Source organism: Mya arenaria, chromosome 8, assembly GCF_026914265.1.
Source record: "Mya arenaria isolate MELC-2E11 chromosome 8, ASM2691426v1".
Classification (NCBI taxonomy): Eukaryota; Metazoa; Mollusca; class Bivalvia; order Myida; family Myidae; genus Mya; species Mya arenaria.
Window position 1 is genome coordinate 11153116 of NC_069129.1, and position 24135 is coordinate 11177250.

Consider the following 24135-nt stretch of genomic DNA (forward strand, 5'->3'; position numbering starts at 1 on the left):
AAACGCCAGCTCCACAACAACTTAGGGCACAGCTCCACCACGGAAGTGTCCACAGCTCTTTTTCTTTGCACCACCGTTAAGTGATGGAGCTGGCGTTTAGAGGCCATGCAATAGTAGAGGGTAGATAAGACTTTGAATAAAACTGTGTACGGCATCGTGGAAAACGGATATCCAATGGGTTTCTTGTGTGATATCGTGCCGCTTCCACTTCTGGTACTTAAATGATATGTATGTAGGAGTTAAGTTGTGTTTCATTTTGTTGAAAAGAGTTAATCCATGCATGCGTCTTCTTGAGCTAAGCGTAGGAAATCCTGTTTCTGCGTAGAGTTTGTTAGAAGAACCAGACGTGTGTTACCCGAGATAATTCGCAGTGCCTTAAGTTGGATCTGTTCAAAATCGTGTTCAACAGCTTGTATAAGGTTATCCCAGACGACATCAGCATATTCGAGAATTGGGCGAACAAAGGTCGTGTACATTGTTTCAAGAAAACGTCTATCAAGTGTGAATTGCTTATATTTCCTTACCATTCTACCATGTCTAAATGGATTAATTATTATACACTTAAATTATATTATAAATGCATAAACATGTACAGTATTGGCGTATTCAAATACATATACAAAACCATAATAATTTGACCATTATAATGTTTGAGCACTTGAACATCTAGAAAAATCGGACGAAATACACACCATCGCTATTTAATTACTTGTTAAACTTCCTTCACAAACTAAATCTTTTATGCGTAACAAAATCAAAGCTTGTTTTCGGTTTCCCGACCTTCGCTTATTTTTCCACCCGACGCTAATTTGATAAGGTAAACATCCCTTTTATTATGGGGCAGTAAAATAGGAAACTAACTATATTACGGCCGCAATAGTCCTTCGCCAAATATTTCGTCACAAAAAAGTATCTCTTGATAAGCTGAATTGTTTGTCCTTAAGTAACAAACATGACGTCCAATTAACATGCCTTATCATCATTGGTAAATTTATATACATAAGCACTTCATAACTGGGCCAATATTTCTACTATCATGAAATCCAGTTAGCGAGCTTTCACTTATCCCTGGCGTCGGCCAGATGTCACAGGAATATCTTACCTAACTGGTACGTGATTTGGAGCAATAATTGTTATTAATTATATCGATTTTGCCTTTTTTTCAATAGGAAACACGTGGTGGCTGGAATTATTTTTGAGCCAATGGGATGGAGTATTCTTCAAAATATTCGACTTTAAAGGGGCTATACACCGTATGATCACAGGCATCTGAATCATTGTTTGTCACTAAAATGTTGTTTAAAACCATTTTGGGTACATACAATGAGATAAACAACACATCTGAAGATATTTAGTGTCTTTGATATACAAAAAAGAAACAAGGTATGTAACTCAAACTTACCCGAGTTCACGGTAGAGTCCAGTTTTATGCAAATTTCTCAACCAACATATAAACGATCCATTTTTAAATAAGTGACATGGAAAGAAGAGTCAATTACCTTTAAAATGGTGTGCGATATGTTGGTATAACTATAGTGTCTTTAGACAAACAAGCATAATTCAATGTCCAATTCTCGTGTTTTTCTTTAGTCGGAAAGAGCACATTGACTTGAAGGGAATGTGCTGAATTTTGACCTCTAAAAAATTTAGTGACATTTTACCTAAAATAACCTAATATATATATTTTTTTCTTCAGATTCATCAAAGGGGTCACTCATACCAACTATCTAGCATAAATAACTATGAATTACGGCACTTTTACAAAGTCAGAAAATCTCGATTTGTCTAAATAGACACTGTACACTGTACAATAAATCTGTACACTGAAGCATACAATAACTTCAATAGGTCTGTGTTTAGTACTGTTTACAGGGGGGAAATTGAAGATTTGAATTTGCTGTACTCTTTCCGACTAAAGAAAAACACGAGAATTGGACATTGAATTATGCTTGTTTGTCTAAAGACACTATAGTTATACCAACATATCGCACACCATTTTAAAGGTAATTGACTTTTCTTTCCATGTCACTTATTTAAAAATGGATCGTTTATATGTTGGTTGAGAAATTTGCATAAAACTGGACTCTACCGTGAAATCGGGTAAGTTTGAGTTACATACCTTGTTTCTTTTTTGTATATCAAAGACACTAAATATCTTCAGATGTGTTGTTTATCTCATTGTATGTACCCAAAATGGTTTTAAACAACATTTTAGTGACAAACAATGATTCAGATGCCTGTGCGTATGATGAGATAGCGAGAATTTTTTTTTTGTCAAAAACTGACATAAACTTGGTATCGATGTGTACAATTCATTGAAACTAACTGAATGAAGTAGCACATAATTTACTTTTAATTTATTTTCGAAGTATTTTCGTATTTTTTCCATTAAAGAAGATTACTATGTATGCCTACCTAGTAGAATTCATTCTTATGCGTGATTGGCTAGTCGATGTTATCAAGTGATATTACCAAGTTAGGTATATAGCTTAAATATTCCAACGGCGTAGGATAAGCCTGCTTAGCACAGTGGTTACAACCTTGGTATGCAATTTTGGAGACACCGGTTCGAACCCGGTCTCCTACTCATTTTTCTTTTCATTTTGATATTTCTTTTAAATAATGTAACGCTCGTCCGTTAATCAAGGAAAGCAACTAACATTATTTATCTTTTGAGTATCTTAAATGCGGTAAAGTAAGTTTTAATCCAAACCCTATTCTAATGATAACTTATTTCAGCTAAATAAATAAAGACATGTTTAAATGTAAAAACATAGTTCCTGCATGTATTCATATTGCTTTTAGTTTCTAGCGTGTCCAATGTTCAGCAGTAGGAGAGTATTCAAAAGGGGCGTGCCCTTTCAGTGAACAGATGTTATATTTACCTGTATATACGTTTTTGAGAATTTGGAGGCCTTTGTCATTATAAATAAAACGTCTGACTGTTTTATTTCAATTTCTTACATGCTTTGTGATAAAATATGGGGATTTATCATTGATACAACAACAGTGAAAATATCATATTTGGAATTTTCCACTGCACACTGAGGAATGAAAATATCAACATTAGGAACTACTTTTAAAATCCTTTGAAGTAACGTCCCCTTGATCGAAACTTAAAACCTCAGTTTTGACCAAGACAAACTTTCAAAGATATCATTTGAAATTCAAAAAGGTTTCAAGTTTAGATAAATTTGGAAAACAAAGATTTACAGTTTATTAGAAAAATGATAATCCTGTTTTTCAAACGTTCTCTTGAATTTTAAAGCTGAGTGTTCGAAAAAAATGCTTTCATACAAAGCAAACTGCAGACGAAAACAACAGCCCGAACATAAATATTACGAAATTATATCATCGTTCAAATATCATTTTGAACTGATTGTCGTTGTTTTACGAAATACGAACTTCCCTGAAAAATCACTTAACAATTTGCATACTCACGTATATAAAGGGATGATTAATTCTAATGTTGAATCGATAATAAAGAATCAATCATAATTTCGTGCACTGGCCTTATTCTTCAGATCCTTGTATAAGCTACAAATTGCTCTTGAAATACTGAGGAGATTAGAAGTAAATCTAGTGTCTGACATGACTATTCGGCATAGACTTGGCCCATATCTAAACATCATTTTAAGTTATTAAAGTTAATCATTGCCTTAAAGATAAGATAAATTTACGTGCGTCTTTAAATTAAATGACAAGAGATTTTCAAATATTTAATAGGATTTAATTAAAGTCAGTGAGTAGAAAGTGTTTCTTGGTCTTTATTATATAGGATAGCTGGTCACGAATTAAGATTACAAGTACCGTAAGACTCATGCTTTAGTTTTATTCCGTTTATTCTGTTTATTTGATTCTTTATTTTGTTGGAAATGACAAGAAATGTGGTGGATTTTGGCATATTTCTGAAGTTTGTTTAAAACAAAGCAGGATTTCAGTAAAATATATATGCGTATATTAATCTTTAAATATTCTGAGTCTCAAAGCTACAAAACCGTCTTATAACCGGGTTTTTGATTAATAAGGTAAGTCAAGCCTTTTAAGGAAAAACCATAGTTAGTATAATTGTATATGGCAATCAAATTATAATAATATAATTATAAACATTCTTATCATATGATAAGTTTAATACTATATATAGTAACTTCCCTATGCTATGAGTTGCCATTCAATAATACATTTTATGAAACGAGTTTAAAAAAGTTTTAAAGCAAGCGTATGGCAAAGAAAATGGCATCGAATGTCAGAATATTTTATCACATGACAAATTCGTTGCCAGAAACTAAGATTTAGATTTCATTTCGACTATGATTATATCATTTCATTTTCGGTTATGCCTCTGAATTAGTAAATTAGGTTATATTGCACAAGTTAATTTAAAAACAACAACGCCTTAGTGAATTGTTTTTACCCTTAAAGCAAGCAACGTTGCGCTTTCAGTGTAACGCTTACTTTTGCTGTCAGTCTGAATCCAACCCAGAGTGAGAGTTCAATGGTTTAAGGTGGAACGCGACTTTGTTTTTTTTTTCGAGTTACTGTCTGAAAATTGGTATACGAATAGAAGAGCATATGCCCAGTTAGGAACTGTTTTTACTTTTTCAATATTCGGAACAATTTTGAATCTACGAGTCTTCAAAATATGCCACTGACGTCAATTTTGAGACGTCTGTCATATTTTTGCGTTCCAGCTACAATAACCGATATTTTCATCAATTCTTCGTTTACAGCTATGAAATTTCAACATCAAGTGCGTCTTATGAAAACGTGCACGCACATATATTTTTCGTTCTCTTGTTTTACGTTATTTATTTAAAATTCGTCTTTAACGTCATTTTTCGCGGGAAAAACGGCGTCATGTTTCGCTGAAAAAAGTGCGCCTTTCTTTAATTCTTGAAAAAACTGCTCGTTTAATTTTTGATTTTTTTAAATACATGTATTCAATGATTTATTACAAATCGCCTGATATCAAAAAAGGGTACCTCACCGATTCGTTTTTGCGCAGTATCAAATAATCTAACCCCTATACCTGTTTCTTTTTCATTACGTATTGTTATAAAACGTTTAGCATGACGTAAATCGTACTATTATTTACGCTAATAAAAGCTTAGTTTTGAATGAACCACTGATCAATAACATATATCCATTTATCCAAAATCCATGCATAAACATTTATAACAAGATCAATTTTGTCTAATAAAACTTTAACTTATTACTCAATTATGCATTTATGGAAAATATTAAATACTGGTTACAAGATTTTAACCGCGTGTTTAATATCATAATGCACAAAAACAATAAATCATTGGTGAATGCTAAAATATTTACTGTGGTCTACTCTAATCTCATAATGTAAAAATACCATGTTTTATGCTCATTTCTTTCAAATCAACTCGGTATTTCTCATAAGAACCTTAGTTTTCGACAAGATTTCTGCATCCAAGCGTCAGATCACACACGACCTTACTATCATGGAAGTCAAATAGACTTATTTTATTTGCATGAAGAATGTAAGCTTTTTATTTATACTTATATATATAGCTATATCCTACCTATATAAATATTTTGACAACAATATGCTATAATTTTAAACTGTACTATTATTGTATATAATATTATTTATGTTCTATGTCTATCAATGTTTGGATATATTATGAATATGTCAAGCCATGGGGAAAATTAAGATATTGAGTTGAGTTGAGATGGGAGAGTAAGTGTGCATCTTTAAATAGTTACTATAAGCTCATTTTGTTAAGGGTTGTTATAGCTTACATACACACGCACAAAACGTACACGTACGCACGCGTAAAAACGCACCCCACACACCATACCACACTCAAGCACGCGTGCACACGCATACATATATTCGCACGCGCTCGCGCTCCCGCACACGCACGCACGCACACACGCACGCACGCACACACGCACACACACACACGCACACACACACACGCTGTCACACACATGTACGCTCTCACACGCAGGCATGTATGTACACACGCTCGCGCGCGCGCGCACACACACACGCACGCCCACACGCACGCGTGTACAATACGCACGGCAGGGACATTGAGTGCGGGATAAGGTAGCTATGTTGGCTTCTATATCATGGGCATTGAATGCATCGCTGAAAGTTGTCTCATGAATTTGCTTGAACGCACGAGAATCTTTGATTGCGTGGTAAAGTCAGGAAAACAAAATAGCTCGTTATGGATTAAAACAAACAATGCATTGATTAACAAAATTAAACATTTTACTGCACTAAAACATTAACTTTAAGATCATCATTTGAGCCATTTGGAACATATATTTTATCATAGTGTGTGTGTGTGTGTGTGTGTGTGTGTGTGTGTGTGTGTTCGTGTGTATGGGCGTGCGTGCATGTACGAGTATGTGGGCGTATACGTGCGTTCATGTGAGTGCATTTGTGTGAACTATAACAACCCTTAATAAGATGAGATAATAGAAACAATTCAATGTGATCTAACAACCCTTAATAAGATGAGATAATAGAAACAATTCAATGTGATCATTTACAATCAGTGCAAACACAAGTATTAAACACAAATACGATTTACCACAACTTATACTATTGTTTTAATATGCCTTTTAAAATAAATACATATCGAAAACAATGGTTCTTATGAAAAATACCGAGTTTAATTTGAAAGAAATATGAGACCATAGTAAATTCTTTAGCATTCACCAAAAAAATGATTCATTTTTGCGCTTTCTACTATTAAATAAACAGTTACAATCTTGTAATCAGTGAATAATATTTTGTATGAGTTTATTATTAAGTAAGAAGCAAGGGTTTATCAGTCAAAATAAATGTTTGTTATACATGTGGAAATTGATTTGAATAAGAGTTTCACTTTAAAACTTTAATGTGCTTTAAAATAACGCCGATTGACCCCGTTATATATTGACCACATGAGTCATTTTCTTTCTGTTCAAAGAATGACCGATCATTTTTTAACGTCAAGAACTGACCATCCCCCACCCTCCCCAAACCGTTGCGTAACAAATGACCCTCGTTAAAAATGTTCAAGAGTTATATTCACTACCAAACTTAGTCAATAATATGGTTACCAATATAAGTGGAATTTATTAATTGTATATGTTTTTATTCAACGATAACCGATTGACTACATCAAACTTAGATTCAAGACACTGAACTCTATATTTGCGTATTTTATAGATCTGTATACTATTACATTTTTCTCCGATAGTGACATACAGAAGAAAACTTTGATGATTTTAAGGGGGAGGGGTGGGGGCTGCACCCCCTCTACTGCCGGCCGGGATCCGTTTGTGCTTATTACAATACAGATTTCTGTCGATTATCATTTTTTGGTTTGTTAGTTATATTTTGTGTATGAAATGAGTGTCACACACTGGATTTACTATACTTTTGCTTAGTTTAGAGCATTATAACTGCAGATCTCTACTGATACTTATTAAAGAAATTGGTAACTAATAAAGTAGTAGAACCGTTTATTGTTGTGTTATTACTGTAGATGTATAATTATATAAAAAAACAAAGCACTAATCAGCATAGTCACAGCTCATAGCATAGTGACTGGAACGATTATTGTTGTGTATTATCAAAATATTATAATTTGGCAAATAAGATTGCTTAATAATTAAAAAAGCCTCTCATTAAAATAGCCGCAATTCGATTAACGTCATGCTAAACGTTTAAATACACTACGTATTGAAAAAGAAACAGGTATAGGGGTTAGATTATTTGATATTGCGCAAAAACGAAGTCGGTGAGGTACCCTTTTTTGATATCAGGCGATTTGTAATTAAACATTGAATACATGTATTTAAAAAAATCAAAAATTAAACGAGCAGTTTTTTTCAAGAATTAAAGAAAGGCGCACTTTTTTCAGCGAAGCACGACGCCGTTTTTCCCGCGAAAAATGACGTTAAAGACGAATTTTAAATAAATAACGTAAAACAAGAGAACGAAAAATATATGTGCGTGCACGTTTTCATAAGACGCACTTGATGTTGAAATTTCATAGCTGTAAACGAAGAATTGATGAAAATATCGGTTATTGTAGCTGGAACGCAAAAATATGACAGACGTCTCAAAATTGACGTCAGTGGTATATTTTGAAAACTCGTAGATTCAAAACTGTTCCGAATATTGAAAAAGTAAAAACAGTCCCTAACTGGGCATATGCTCTTCTATTCGTATACCAATTTTCAGACAGTAACTCGAAAAAAAAATCATAGTCGCGTTCCACCTTAAATATTTCTTGTCATTTCTTTTTCTACTGGCGCTGCCGTCGAACACGACGTCGTCTGTACATATGGAGAGATAAAATAGTTTGCTATATGACAGAAGCCGCGACAGAGAATCACGCCTCTAACATAAAAGACGCAACACCATTGTTCTAGGACTGGTCAAGCAGTGACCCCATATTTTTCCATATTGGGTCACCAAATTTATATCGTAATGGCGTCTATTTTCCTATTCCTATGAATATTCCGTTGAAAAAAAATAAACATTTAAACATGTCAACAGGTTGTCGACGTGCTATGCTGTAAAGGTTCGCGGTCACCTACTAACCACGTAACTTATAGTATTACATTTCATAAGAGGCGGTTGACAATGCTATAAAATTATTCCTTCATATCATTGTAATACAATATGTAAACTATATCAAGTTATATTTTCTTTATATTTATTACCTTCTAATTCCCGGATGCATAGCAGCAGGAAAAGGCCCCCAAAACAACGCGATGTCAACTTTCCTGGTGTACCTGTTTGTCTTCGCAAACGTGATGGCAATTACTCACCCCTACTTGCTTTCTGACGACAGTAAGTACAAGGACAGCCATTGATCAGTTTGTGTATACGATGTGATAAAATTATTATGTCATAAATGCTACTTTGGAAGACAACATTTTGCTTAAAATAAAGACTTAAATCAAAGATAACTTTTCTTTCACTACACCATTTTCAATAAAGCAAAGGACAGTCTATGCTGCTTAAAGAGCCCTACATTCGTTCTATTACCGAAGTTTGAAAAGGTCATAAAGTTCATCAAACACTTCGACTAACCTGTTTCCTAAATAATGTTTTTACAGTGCTCCGTCAGACGGCCGTATTGTGAAATGGTTTGTCGAAGTGTTTTAAGAAACTAAACTCTCAATCAAACTCTGGTAAAAGACCGATGGCGGGGCTCCGTTAGCGGTGTAGACTGCGCTCTATTTCTGATCACTTAAAATGGTGAAGAAATAGTGATTGTTATCTTTGTTTAAACTCTTCAAGCAAATATTGCCTTCCGACGTAGCATTTCGGACGCAATTTATCACGTGGTATACACACACTGTAAGTTATAAGTTCAGTATACAACTAGAGCTATCACTGAAGGTGATTAATAGCCCCGAACGCCGCCTCTCATTATGATTTATAGTAATATTACATTCCATCCGGTAGTTTTCAAGTTATGCTCCGGACAAGAAAAAAGTAACAAAGGGCAATAACACTGTAATTGGCTGAAATAGAATTGCGGTTCCTGTACACGGCACTCCCTCTCATTATGATCTATCACTGTATGAAGTTTTATTAAATTCCATCCAATAGTTTTCAAGTTATGCTCCGGACAAGAAAAAAGTAACAAAGGGCAGTAACTCTGTAATTAGCTGAAATAGAGTTATGGTTCTTGTGCACTGCACTTCCTCTCATTGTGCTTTACCATTGTATGAAGTTTTAATAAATTCCATCTAGTAGTTTGCAAGTTAATGTCAGGAAAAAAGTTTGACAGCAAAAACCCCCAAACAAATGGCAATTACTCAGTAATTAACTAAATTAGAGTTGTGGTTCTTATACACTGCACTTCCTCTCATTGTGCTTTACCATTGTATGAAGTTCCAATGAATTCCATCCTGTACTTTTCAAGTTATACTCCGGACAGAAAAAAATAACAAAGAGCAATAACTCAGTATTAGGCAAGAATAGAGTTATGGTTATTGTACACTGCACTTCCTCTCTTTATGCTCTATCATTGTATGAAGTTTAATCCAATTCCATCCAGTAGTTTTTAACTTATGCTCCGGACAAGGTAAATTGCAACGGACCGACCAACAAACCGACGGACCGACCACAGGGTGACCCCAATATACCCCCTTCGAACTTCGTTTGTCGGGGGTATACATACACTTATTTCTCTTTGCTGGATTGTGACGCAAACCCTAGGTAGAAATCTGTACTTCTGTCCTTTTTGAAAGGCTATACTTACCCTGTTGTTGATGAAAAGTTCAAAATTTCTTGACATTTAAAGCTGCACTTTCGCAGATTGAACGTTTTGACAATGTTTTTATTGTTTGTCTTGGAACGAGTCAATTTTCGCGACAATCCATGGAAACCAGTGTAACGTGCGACGTCAAACAAGGTCAACAGAGCCCTTCAGAGAAAAGCATGCTCGACCCTGAAGGGGTCCGCTGGTCTTTATATACAGTAAACTCTAAATTCACACAGAGCCCGGGCTTTGTTAAAACTAAGAAACTGACGGCTGGAATCCTTCAACAAATGTTGATTTAAGCTCAAATATGGTCTTTGAAGTCCACGATTTAAATAACGTTAGAAAGGCTTTACAACAAAAAGGCTTAAAAGTTAAGTTACTTTTATTTTTGTGAATGAGGTCTTGTGGGCGAGTGGTGTTGTTGTCTCTTTCTTTATTTTTTCCTTGACTATACCGGCGTAGGCTCGCTCCCCATTGGTATGAAAGCATGAGCGAGTCCCTTTAAAAGTTTTTCTTGGAAAAGGCTGTCTACGTGCGTCGGTTCAATACATTCACTATCTATTTATTTCAGACTCAGGGGCATGTTACGATTCCATTTTACACGACTGTGGAACTCTGAACAACTCATCATGTAAGCAATTGCGGGAATTTGTGGTCCATAGCTGCCCTGTCACCTGCAAAATGTGTAAGTCACTCCTATGAGCTGAATGTGTACTAAATAAAACGGTATAAATAAGGGGACTTTTCACTTGGCTGTTTTAATATCACACAATGACACAATATACTATTATAATGGTTGTTCATAAGTCGGTCCGTTGGTCGGTCCGTCTCACGATCAACCATAAATGTTATGTTAATGTTAAGTATATATTTCGTTAATAAGAAATAACTACAACAAATAATAACATACATCTGAGTTTTTCTGATTCCAACATACTATATACATAAACGATATTCTTTCGAATTCGGGCAACTTAGACGCTAATTGTATTCTTGATTAGCTAAATAATAAACACAATTGGATTGAAGATGTAAATATTTTAAAACAAGCAATTTCTAACACTTGGAAAGAAACTCTTACATCGGATATATCTACAAACACAAACGTCAATCCAAAATTACTAATAAGTATCCAAAATAAACCTTTTAAAGATATGACGAATAAAAATATATATCAAATCTACATAAAGCAATTTTATGAAAAGCCTTACATTCATGGTTATTGAACGAATTTAAATTTATTTACTTGGAAATTGAAGGATTGCCCTTTATGTATTTATTGTAATGAAGTAGAAGACTACGAACACTTCTTTATTAAATGTCCATTTTTGACAACTTTCTGGAATGCTATACATGATATCTTTAAAAGATGCGGAATACAGCAAGAAATTAAGAATTTAAGATATAGAGTAATAGGTTACAAAATCGACCAAAAAGAGTATAATACTGTAAACATTGTTTTAAGTCAGATTGCCTGTTGCATTTGAATACAATACATAATCATATTATCAATATTTTTAGCTATGGACTTTTACATAAAGTTTACATAAAACACTTTTGTATGACATTTTTACAGGTGACTGCTATGACGAGTTGAACACGAGCATATGTGCGGATTTTATGGCCCGGAATTTCTGCAGCATTGCGGGTGCGGCGTGCAGAAGGACATGCAAAATATGTGGTATGGACTATTCCCGGAATTCATTCGGAAACCCTCGGCCATTTTCTATAGATTACAACCTCGGATGTATACAATGTTGACAATGTCAGAAATGTATACACTTTAATTATGCTGCAAGTAGATCGCGTAGAGATTTCAATTTAGCAGTTAAACTTCATGACTTTATCCTTGGGTATCTTAAAGGGACTGTACACCAGATTGGCACCAAACAAAGTTTTTTTTTCTGTTACGAATCTCAGGACAATTATTTAATAAAATGTTTTACTCTTTGATATCATAATTGTTAAAAAAAATGTAAAAAAAATCGAGTCGGAGACCGGGTTCGAACCTGTGTCGCCAAAATTGCAGACCAGTGTTGAATCCACTGTGCTACAAGAGCTTACCCAACACAGTTGGAATATAAAAACTATATACCTAACTTGGTAATATCACGTGATAACATAGACTAGCCAATCACGCATAAGGAATGAATTCTACTCGGTAGACATACCTAGTGTCCTTTTTAATGGAATAATACGAAAAACAGCGAACAATAAATAATTGTAAACTATGTGGTACTTCAGTTTGTAAGTTTCAATGCATTGTACACATCGATTTAAAGTTTATGTCAGTTTTCGACAATTTTCTTTGTTTCGCTTTTTCACCATACGAAGAACAGCCCCTTTATCTGATGTACTGGCATACATCCGAGGTTGTTTTCGAAAGAAAATGCTTGAGGATTTCGGAATGCTCGGACATATGTGTTCTCAACACAATTATTAACCTCGACAAGCAGATATAGGTCTTAAATTGTAGTCACTTTTTGTTATTTTTTTTCATCATAGTTACCAAAGTTACCAAAAACGTTTCACAAGAAATTAGAAATGACGTTCATCACCTTGAAATTACCTCTGGCCTTATAAACGCGTCACATACACCATGGGTGACACTAATTATCTTTAGTTTCTCGAAACTTGAGTCAGTTAACACTCATTTGTACGTATTTCAGCTTGCTGAGGTTAAAATGATAACTTGGTAACAGTTAGATGACATGAAGTAAATTCTTAATGAATAATAATTACTATTCATTAAGAATTTACTTCAGGTCATCTAACTGACCTAGAATACAACCTCATTGGGTAAAACATTGTCAACGCAAATTCTGACGCAGGGAGTGTGTATCGGATTAGTGGCAGTAGATGAACCTTTAAACACCAACGAAAGGTGAACTTCTTAATGATTAAGTCTAATGCTTAATGGTTGCATATCTGCAATTTTATTGGCTTAAAAAGTAGGTTGTATTCTAAATTCATCTTGAAAGTATTTTTGTCCAATCGGGTAACTTGTTTTTCGTAATTGTAAGATGACATGAAGTGAATTCGCAATGATTAAGAATGGGCGGAGTGAGCGTAGCGATCATTAAGAATTCACTTCATGTCATCTTACAGACTTGGAATACAACCTTTATATTGGCTGATACATTGTCGACGCAAAATCTGACGCAGGGAGTGTGTATCGGATGAGTGGCAGTAGGCGGACCTTTATAAACCCGTGAACGTTGAAATTTTTAATGATTAAGTCTACTACTTAATGCTTGCCTATCTGCAATCTCATTGGCTGAAAATGTAGGTTGTATTCTAAGCGAGAATGGGGCCGCCTTTGCTAATAACCTGGGGAACAATATATATAGTATCAAAATATATATACATATTCAGCATGGAGGCAATTTGACCAACTTATCTGTTAATTTTCTTTTTTTTGAAAAAAAAAACGCATATAGACTCGAATGAGACTCATCATATGAAATGATTAGGTTCACGTGGAACTTCATGACGTTGGCAAGTGGCAAGTACTTGGAACGAAACAAAATACGTATAAAATGGACATGCACTGTGTGCATTTCTTTCAATGTGTCCACCCATGCATGGAAATCATCAATGTTATGTCTTGTGTCATAGTTTATATCGCCCATGTTGTTGAGTATCCCATGGGCACATGTGTATTTTTTTTATTTCATTATTCAATTCAAATTCATGCTATTATCTAGCCATAAGTCAAGGCTCATACACTTTTTCGTCTAATATAAGATACTTGTTTTGGAACAAAACAGAAAATGACACCCGTTTATTGGCATTCGGAATTCCTATCATTTTTTTTATCGAAAACAACCACGGATGTATGCCGGTACATCAGTAGAAGTAGTTTGTAATATTTTGAATTATATCATAAATTAAATGTGTTAGTTTAACTTATATTTGTTGATCTAAGTTTAATTTGATTTCCAGTGAATTTATCATTGCAAACATAATTAAGATAACCAAGATCTAAGTCGTTAGCTTTAACTGCAAAATTAAATTACTACGCGATCTACAATCCGCGGACTTATACATACTTATTTCTCAGTATGTAAACCGTCCAAATACATCCGAGGTTGTTTTCGATACGAATGGCCATGGAGTTCCGAATGTTTATAGGGCGCAGTGAAGTCAAGGCAACGAAGTACTGATATTCACGCTGGTAGTATCATCTGAACTATTTTAGTTACTTTTTTCCATGTTAGTGTGGAATAGCTGCAGTGTACATGTTAAAGCTCAACAGCCCCAAATTGTTTATTTTTAACAAAACGGATGAGTGATTAATCAACATTTCATTTTACAGTTGACGATTTTAATCCAGATGCCTATCTTAAAGGGTTTCTTTCAACTATACCAACATCGACCACAGTGAAGGTAACCTTGAAACAGAGTAGTTCCGATAAACATAGAAATATTGATACTAACTTTTCTTTGTAAATATTCTACAGAGTGTACTACTGCTATGGACACTTCAGGGACAAGCCAAGTAGCCAAAACTATTAATGAAGTAATATTAAAACTATTAATGAAGTAAGTGTCTCCCCTTTAGTGTCCATCAGGCCCTAGCCTTGTGTCTCCCCTTTAGTGTCCATCAGGCCCTAGCCTTGTCTCTCCCCTTTAGTGTCCATCAGGCCCTAGCCTCGTGTCTCCCCTTATGTGTCTGTCAGGCCCTAGCCTCGTGTCTCCCTTTAAGTGTCTGTCATGCCCTAGCCTTGTGTCTCCCCTTATGTTTCTGTCAGGCCCTAGCCTTGTGTCTCCCCTTTAGTGTCCATCAGGCCCTAGTCTTGTGCCTCCCCTTAAGTGTCTGTCAGGCCCTAGCCTTGTGTCTCCCCTTTAGTGTCCATCAGGCCCTAGTCTTGTGTCTCCCCTTATGTGTCTGTCAGGCCCTAGTCTTGTGTCTCCCCTTATGTGTCTGTCAGGCCCTAGACTTGTGTCTCCCCTTATGTGTCTGTCAGGCCCTAGCCTTGTGTCTCCCCTTATGTGTCTGTCAGGCCCTAGCCTCGTGTCTCCCCTTATGTGTCTGTCAAGCCCTAGCCTTGTGTCTCCCCTTTAGTGTCCATCAGGCCCTCGTCTTGTGCCTCCCCTTAAGTGTCTGTCAGGCCCTAGCCTTGTGTCTCCCCTTATGTGTCTGTCAGGCCCTAGTCTTGTGCCTCCCCTTTAGTGTCCATCAGGCCCTAGCCTTGTGTCTCCCCTTATGTGTCTGTCAGACCCTAGTCTTGTGTCTCCCCTTTAGTGTCTGTCAGGCCCTAGTCTTGTGTCTCCCCTTTAGTGTCTGTCAGACCCTAGCCTTGTGTCTCCCCTTTAGTGTCTGTCAGGCCCTAGTCTTGTGTCTCCCCTTATGTGTCCATCAGGCCCTAGTCTTGTGTCTCCCCTTATGTGTCTGTCAGACCCTAGTCTTGTGTCTCCCCTTTAGTGTCTGTAATGGCCCTAGTCTTGTGTCTCCCCTTTAGTGTCTGTCAGACCCTAGCCTTGTGTCTCCCCTTTAGTGTCTGTCAGGCCCTAGTCTTGTGTCTCCCCTTATGTGTCTATCAGGCCCTAGTCTTGTGTCTCCCCTTATGTGTCTGTCAGGCCCTAGACTTGTGTCTCCCCTTATGTGTCTGTCAGGCCCTAGCCTTGTGTCTCCCCTTATGTGTCTGTCAGGCCCTAGCCTCGTGTCTCCCCTTATGTGTCTGTCAAGCCCTAGCCTTGTGTCTCCTCTTTAGTGTCCATCAGGCCCTAGCCTTGTGCCTCCCCTTTAGTGTCCATCAGGCCCTAGCCTCGTGTCTCCCCTTATGTGTCTGTCAGGCCCTAGCATTGTGCCTCCCATTTAGTCTCCATCAGGTCCTAGCCTTGTGTCTCCCCTTTAGTGTCCATCAGACCCTAGCCTTGTGTCTCCCCTTTAGTGTCCATCAGGCCCTAGCCTTGTGTCTCCCCTTATGTGTCTGTCAGGTCCTAGCCTTGTGTCTCCCCTTATGTGTCTGTCAGGCCCTAGTCTTGTGCCTCCCCTTTAGTGTCCATCAGGCCCTAGCCTTGTGTCTCCCCTTATGTGTCTGTCAGACCCTAGTCTTGTGTCTCCCCTTTAGTGTCTGTCAGGCTCTAGTCTTGTGTCTCCCCTTTAGTGTCTGTCAGACCCTAGTCTTGTGTCTCCCCTTATGTGTCTGTCAGGCCCTAGTCTTGTGTCTCCCCTTATGTGTCTGTCAGGCCATAGACTTGTGTCTCCCCTTATGTGTCTGTCAGGCCCTAGCCTTGTGTCTCCCCTTATGTGTCTGTCAGGCCCTAGCCTCGTGTCTCCCCTTATGTGTCTGTCAAGCCCTAGCCTTGTGTCTCCCCTTGAGTGTCCATTAGGCCCTCGTCTTGTGCCTCCCCTTAAGTGTCTGTCAGGCCCTAGCCTTGTTTCTCCCCTTTAGTGTCCATCAGGCCCTAGCCTTGTGTCTCCCCTTTAGTGTCCATCAGGCCCTAGCCTTGTGTCTCCCCTTTAGTGTCCATCAGACCCTAGCCTTGTGTCTCCCCTTTAGTGTCCATCAGGCCCCAGCCTTGTGTCTCCCCTTATGTGTCTGTCAGGCCCTAGCCTTGTGTCTCCCCTTATGTGTCTGTCAGGCCCTAGTCTTGTGCCTCCCCTTTAGTGTCCATCAGGCCCTAGCCTTGTGTCTCCCCTTATGTGTCTGTCAGACCCTAGTCTTGTGTCTCCCCTTTAGTGTCTGTCAGGCCCTAGTCTTGTGTCTCCCCTTATGTGTCTGTCAGACCCTAGTCTTGTGTCTCCCCTTATGTGTCTGTCAGACCCTAGTCTTGTGTCTCCCCTTTAGTGTCCATCAGGCCCTAGCCTTGTGTCTCCCCTTTAGTGTCTGTCAGACCCTAGCCTTGTGTCTCCCCTTATGTGTCTGTCAGGCCCTAGTCTTGTGTCTCCCCTTATGTGTCCATCAGGCCCTAGTCTTGTGTCTCCCCTTATGTGTCTGTCAGGCCCTAGACTTGTGTCTCCCCTTATGTGTCTGTCAGGCCCTAGCCTTGTGTCTCCCCTTATGTGTCTGTCAGGCCCTAGCCTCGTGTCTCCCCTTATGTGTCTGTCAAGCCCTAGCCTTGTGTCTCCCCTTTAGTGTCCATCAGGCCCTAGCCTTGTGCCTCCCCTTTAGTGTCCATCAGGCCCTAGCCTCGTGTCTCCCCTTATGTGTCTGTCAGGCCCTAGCATTGTGCCTCCCATTTAGTCTCCATCAGGTCCTAGCCTTGTGTCTCCCCTTTAGTGTCCATCAGGCCCTAGCCTTGTGTCTCCCCTTTAGTGTCCATCAGGCCCTAGCCTTGTGTCTCCCCTTATGTGTCTGTCAGACCCTAGTCTTGTGCCTCCCCTTTAGTGTCCATCAGGCCCTAGCCTTGTGTCTCCCCTTATGTGTCTGTCAGGCCCTAGCATTGTGCCTCCCATTTAGTCTCCATCAGGTCCTAGCCTTGTGTCTCCCCTTTAGTGTCCATCAGGCCCTAGCCTTGTGTCTCCCCTTTAGTGTCCATCAGGCCCTAGCCTTGTGTCTCCCCTTTAGTGTCCATCAGGCCCTAGCCTTGTGTCTCCCCTTTAGTGTCCATCAGGCCCTAGCCTTGTGTCTCCCCTTATGTGTCTGTCAGACCCTAGTCTTGTGCCTCCCCTTTAGTGTCCATCAGGCCCTAGCCTTGTGTCTCCCCTTATGTGTCTGTCAGACCCTAGTCTTGTGTCTCCCCTTTAGTGTCTGTCAGGCCCTAGTCTTGTGCCTCCCCTTTGGTGTCCATCAGGCCCTAGCCTTGTGCCTCCCCTTTAGTGTCCATCAGGCCCTAGCCTTGTGCCTCCCCTTTGGTGTCCATCAGGCCCTAGCCTTGTGTCTCCCCTTATGTGTCTGTCAGACCCTAGTCTTGTGTCTCCCCTTTAGTGTCCATCAGGCCCTAGCCTTGTGCCTCCCCTTTGGTGTCCATCAGGCCCTAGCCTTGTGCCTCCCCTTTAGTGTCCATCAGGCCCTAGCCTTGTATCTCCCCTTTAGTGTCCATCAGGCCCTAGCCTTGTGTCTCCCCTTTAGTGTCCATCAGGCCCTAGCCTCGTGTCTCCCCTTATGTGTCCATCAGGCCCTAGCCTTGTGTCTCCCCTTATGTGTCTGTCAGGCCCTAGCCTTGTGCCTCCCCTTTAGTGTCCATCAGGCCCTAGCCTTGTGTCTCCCCGTTAGTGTCCATCAGGCCCTAGCCTTGTGTCTCCCCTTATGTGTCTGTCAGGCCCTAGCCTTGTGTCTCCCCTTTAGTGTCCATCAGGCCCTAGCCTCGTGTCTCCCCTTATGTGTCTGTCAGGCCCTAGCCTTGTGTCTCCCCTTTAGTGTCCATCAGGCCCTAGCCTCGTGTCTCCCCTTATGTGTCCATCAGGCCCTAGCCTCGTGTCTCCCCTTTAGTGTCCATCAGGCCCTAGCCTTGTGCCTCCCCTTAAGTGTCTGTCAGGCCCTAGCCTTGTGTCTCCCCTTAAGTGTCTGTCAGGCCCTAGCCTTGTGTCTCCCCTTATGTTTCCGTCAGGCCCTAGTCTTGTGTCTCCCCTTAAGTGTCTGTCAGGCCCTAGCCTTGTGTCTCCCCTTAAGTGTCGTCATCTTGTGCCTCCCCTTAAGTTTCTTACAGGCCCTAGCCTTGTTCCTACTAACATCTTCGTCAAAATTGAATTATTATTATTTCAATACAAAGATGTTCTTAACATATACAATTTGTTTCCTTAAGTTTGACTGTGTATATGATGTGCTTAATTTGTGTTCAGTGTTTTTCCAAATCACACAGTTGGTGTATTTAAAACATTATTTGAAATAATTAATATTTTTTTTAAAAATCAAAATTTAATTACTTTTTCAGGATATGACAACAACAGCAGCGCCCGTCACAACAACATTGGCCCGTGGGTATTTCTATTCAATGTGCAATTCCGTTTCTAGTATCATGTCCAGAAACATCACAGTAGCCGAGATATAAATTGATATCGCCTAGGCCTAGTTTGAGCGGTAATCCCTTTGACTTTATGTGAATATTGCCTAGATCATATCTAAGCCATCACTTCGATTTGACTCTGTGTGGATATTGTCTAGATCATGTCTGGGCGGTGATCACTTCGGCTCTGAGCAAATATTGCCTAGATCATGTCTGAACGGTTACAAATTCGACTCTGTGTGGGCATTGCCTAAGAGATGTCTGAACGGTTATCACTTTGACTCTCAGTTGACTTTGCCTAGATCATGTCTGAACGGTGATCACTTTGACTCTGAGTTGACGTTGCCTAGGTCATGTCTGAACGGTGATCACTTTGACTCTGAGTTGACGTTGCCTAGGTCATCTCTCAGCGGTGATCACTTCGACTCTGAGTTGACGTTGCCTAGGTCATGTCTGAACGGTGATCACTTTGACTCTGAGTTGACGTTGCCTAGGTCATGTCTGAACGGTGATCACTTTGACTCTGAGTTGACGTTGCCTAGGTCATGTCTGAGCGGTGATCACTTCGACTCTGAGTTGACGTTGCCTAGGTCATGTCTGAACGGTGATCACTTTGACTCTGTGTTGACATTACCTAGGTCATGTCTAAGCGGTGATCACTTCGACTCTGAGTTGACATTGCCTAGGTCATGTCTGAACGGTGAGAGTTGACATTGCCTAGGTCATGTCTGAACGGTGATCACTTTGACTCTGAGTTGACATTACCTAGGTCATGTCTAAGCGGTGATCACTTTGACTCTGAGTTGACGTTGCCTAGGTCATATCTGAACGGTGATCACTTTGACTCTGAGTTGACGTTGTCTAGGTAATGTCTGAACGATGATCACTTTGACTCTGAGTTGACATTGCCTAGATCATGTCTGAACGGTGATCACTTTGACTCTGAGTTGACATCGCCTCGACCATGTCTGAGCGGTGATTACTTTGACTCTGAGTTGACATTGCCTAGATCATGTTTCATCGGTTATCACTTTGACTCTAAGTTGACATTGCCTAGATCATCTACTGCACCCACTCCAAATGGTATTGAATTTTCCACAACAGGCGCGCAGCGCGAGTTTTCTGTGGTTCTGACCACGAGGGCTTGGTGTTGTACCTGTTGTGAACCATATTGTCAAGCTTAACGTGCAATAAGTGCGTGTATTGAAATGTCGTTGTATTTTATCCACATGCGTCTTTTTCTCACTTTTGATTAACGTTCTGGTATGAGAATTAATGCTTAAATGGAATCAAGGAAAACACTCTCCAATAAGGAACATTATTTTCCATAAGACCAGTATCCAGCTTGCAAAATGGCGAATATATTTTAATGTACAGATATCAACAGCAAAACAACCCCCACCACAGAAGTCTAACCACTCGCAAAAGTGTAAAATCATCCGTGCAACATTTATGTGAAAAGGTACAACACACGAACACGTATAATTGCATGAATGATACGATGTACACACAGCTAGGGAATCGGAGACATAATTGTAAGTTTCATATACATTTCAGCTCTACAGACACATTCCTGTAACAAATACGGCATAATACTGGAGCTCGCCAAGACTAACACGGTGACCCACCCCATGGCACATGTGTGCCCCAACACCCACGAGCATGGCGACTCGGACGCTGTGTTGTATCAGTATTGTCAAGCCCCAAACAGAAGTATATGGACTTTCAATACAAAAGTAAGTGATAAATTCGCCACGCCCCAAACAGAAGTTAATGGACCTTCAGTTCAAAAGTGAGTGATAAATTAGCCACGCCCCCAAACAAAATTATATGGAATATGAAGTTACAATTAAGTGATAAGTAAGCCAAGTCCGAAACAGAAGTTTATGGACTTTCATAATGACCAGTCGCGAAAGCAATTACTGCAACTCGTCGAGGACATCAGTAAATCATTTGGGTAATGCAACCATGTGCTTTAAGTGTTTTTATATAAAATATAAACCTATTATTGGTCAACTTATTGTTTGATTGACAACTGGCGACTGGCCTATTCAAACGTTAGTAATACAGTAGGCACGCCGCGTACAGAACTGAATTGATGGAAATTCAAATAAGAAGCCACAGTCAAGTAGAAGTTTGTGGAGTTATAATTGCAGAGAAGACAATATGGTACTTAACCTTGCCCTAAATAATATACAAGAAATTTGCGTGTTAGTTTTTATCTAGTTAATTTGAATGGGTGAATAGATAGTAAAGTAATCTTTGTTTAAAGTGTTCATTTCAAGCAAAATCTTGCCTTCCGACGTAGCATTTATGACGTAATTTATCATGTGATTTACATACAGAGTGAAATATTAAGGTTATTTCAAAAAAAGGCTATTTCCTTACATTTCATTACTTATTAAGCGCTATATACTCCATGTGTAATACTAATACTACCACAAGGATACTTATGTTTAGGTTGTAGACAATTGTGACCGTATCCCGCCGTTTACTGCAATTCTGGGAACAGAACCCTTTAACACGTTGGCTGCTGTATTCATACAGTGTGAGGCAGGAGGATTTAAGGTAATTTTGCAAACACTGAAAGCTCAATCTGTTTTAGTATGAGATACAAAGTTCGTTTTTTAAAGTGCTACTCGTATTTATACTCCATATATCAAACAACAATTTTGAATGATAAACCTAACTACTTACTAAAGAATGCATTTATGGAAAATATCGATTACTCATAACAGGATTGTAACCGTGTATTTAATAGCAGAAAACGCAAAAATATTAAATGATTGGCGAATGCTTAAAGATTTACTGTGGTCTACTATAGCCTTAGAAGGTAGAAGTACCGTGTTTTCTGCACCTTTCTTTCAAATGAAACACGGTATTCCTCATAAGAACTTTTGTTTTCGATAAGTATTAATCTTTTTTGGTAAATCAAAACACTTGTATTAATTGTGTGGTACTGCTTATTTGGGAGAAAGAGTGCATCTTTAAGGGAGCCGTGTTGGCTTGACATTTGCCTAGAGTTACTCACAACGGATGGCAATAACCAAAGTTGCGAAAAAGATTATAAGTATCTTCCATGGCCGAGAGTGTAAGATAAGTTCATTCTGACCCGAGCGTAGGGTGTTTTGCGGAAATGAGGTTTACCGAGTTTCCGCAAAACACCCTGCGCGAGGGTCGGGATGAACCTATCTTACACGAGCGGCTATGGTAGATGCTTTTTCTCCCACCTCATTTAAACAAAATTAAGTAAAAATGTATTTTTTGGCCGGAACTCTTTTGTGCTTAGTAAAAATAATTGCGTACGGATATGCAATAATTCGTGGTTGTCATGGATATTCGCGCAGTGATTCAGAGTATGTAAATGGTCTGATCGGTCTTTAAATAGTTCTAAGAAGAGTGAAACATTATTTCTTGAAAGGTGCGTGAAAATTGTTTTCTGGTGACATTTGAAGCGAGAAATAATTAACTCGCGTTCTAAATATTGCCACCAGACAAGGTTTCCATGATGCGCTACAGACGAGTCTTCAAAAAGGGAGGTAATTACAATGTGGTGACCATTAAAAGAAGTTCCATACGGGCATTTTATCTTCGCCCGTAGGCAAGATTATAAGTATCTTCCATGGCCGAGAGTGTAAAATAGGTTCATTCCGCCCCGAGCGTAGGGTGTTTTGCGGAAACGAGGTTTACCGAGTTTCCTCAAAACACCCTGCGCTAGGGTCGGGATGAACCTATCTTACACGAGCGGCTATGGTAGATGCTGTTTCTCCCACCTCAGTTAAACAAAATTAAGTAAAAATGTATTTTTTGCTGGAACTCTTTGGTGCTTAGTGAAAATAATTGCGTATGGATATGCGATAATTCGTGGTTGTCATGGATATTCGCGCAGTGATTCAGAGTATGTAAATGGTCTGATCGGTCTTTAAATAGTTCTAAGAAGAGTAAAGCATTATTTCTTGAAAGGTGTGTGAAAACTGTTTTCTGGTGACATTTGAAGCGAGAAATAATTAACTCGCGTTCTAAATATTGCCACAAGACAAGGTTTCCATGATGCGCTACAGACGACATTCTTCAACAAGGGAGGTAATTACAATGTGGTGACTATAAAAAGAAGTTCCATACGGGCATTTTATCTTCGCCCGTGGGCAAGATAAGAATTTCTAGCATGGTTAAATTAATGGATCTTCTTATCTGAGGTGGGAGAAATGTATTTCCGGCCGTAAAACAATACGTATGACGCAATCATTTATTTTCTATAAATAGATAGCGGCGCAGCGATGCGGAGAACCAATGAAAATTGTCCATGTTACCATGTCAACAACGGACTACCCAGCTGCTGATAAATATTACATTTTGGATTGGCCAGCTCAATAACTCTTATTTTTATATATGATACACTATCCTAGTCTGTTATCGACTAAGAAGATGGCGTATGTGCATTTGTAAAGTTTATAAATGTAATAAGATGTAATTTCTACGGAATAAACAAAAGTTAATAAAGGAATGTTGTAGCCCAAATACATCTTGGTGTTCTGCTATTACTACATTTTTGTTGTGTATCTTGTGAGGCATTATTTTACTCTGCTGACGCCACACTTTAACAAGTTGTATTGTGCTATTCTAAGATTACGTCATTCGGCTCTCGTTGAAATTAACAAATGTTGACCCCTTTGGTTGCCTTCTGACGTAGCATGAATGACGTACTACAATTTACCACTGGTTTACATGCACTGTACAGATGCGACATAATTAAATGGAATTAAGGGGAACATGTTGCATTGGCGTTATCGTTTTTGCATATTTGTTGGTATTTTTCAAACGAAAACAAAGCCACAAAATATAATAAACTTTATCATAAAACAAGTGCCCTTTTCACTGATTTTGGTATTTGTTTTTTCAAAGCATGTACATAGTAGACATAGCAATATACTGAACGAAAATTTAAAGGGAAGCAATCAGTGACCCACATGTAATCCTG

General features: G+C 38.7%; 1 protein-coding gene across 1 annotated transcript; it reads left to right on the forward strand.

Moving 5' to 3' along the window:
- Positions 1–1069: 1069 nt before the first annotated feature.
- On the forward strand, positions 1070–23653 carry LOC128242773 (uncharacterized). Its single transcript, XM_052960087.1, has 9 exons — positions 1070–1109; positions 8729–8836; positions 10834–10947; positions 11839–11943; positions 14581–14651; positions 19086–19128; positions 20715–20893; positions 21618–21725; positions 23421–23653. Exons 2-9 carry the CDS (start codon positions 8758–8760, stop codon positions 23529–23531), a joined length of 810 nt encoding a protein of 269 aa, XP_052816047.1. The 5' UTR covers positions 1070–1109; positions 8729–8757; the 3' UTR covers positions 23532–23653.
- Positions 23654–24135: the final 482 nt, after the last annotated feature.

Coding starts and splice junctions, on each gene's coding strand:
- LOC128242773 (XM_052960087.1), top strand. CDS start 8,758: ATGTCAACTTTCCTGGTGTACCTGTTTGTCTTCGCAAACGTGATGGCA. Junction 8,837..10,833: donor CTACTTGCTTTCTGACGACA/GTAAGTACAAGG, acceptor TATTTATTTCAG/ACTCAGGGGCATGTTACGAT. Junction 10,948..11,838: donor CCCTGTCACCTGCAAAATGT/GTAAGTCACTCC, acceptor ACATTTTTACAG/GTGACTGCTATGACGAGTTG.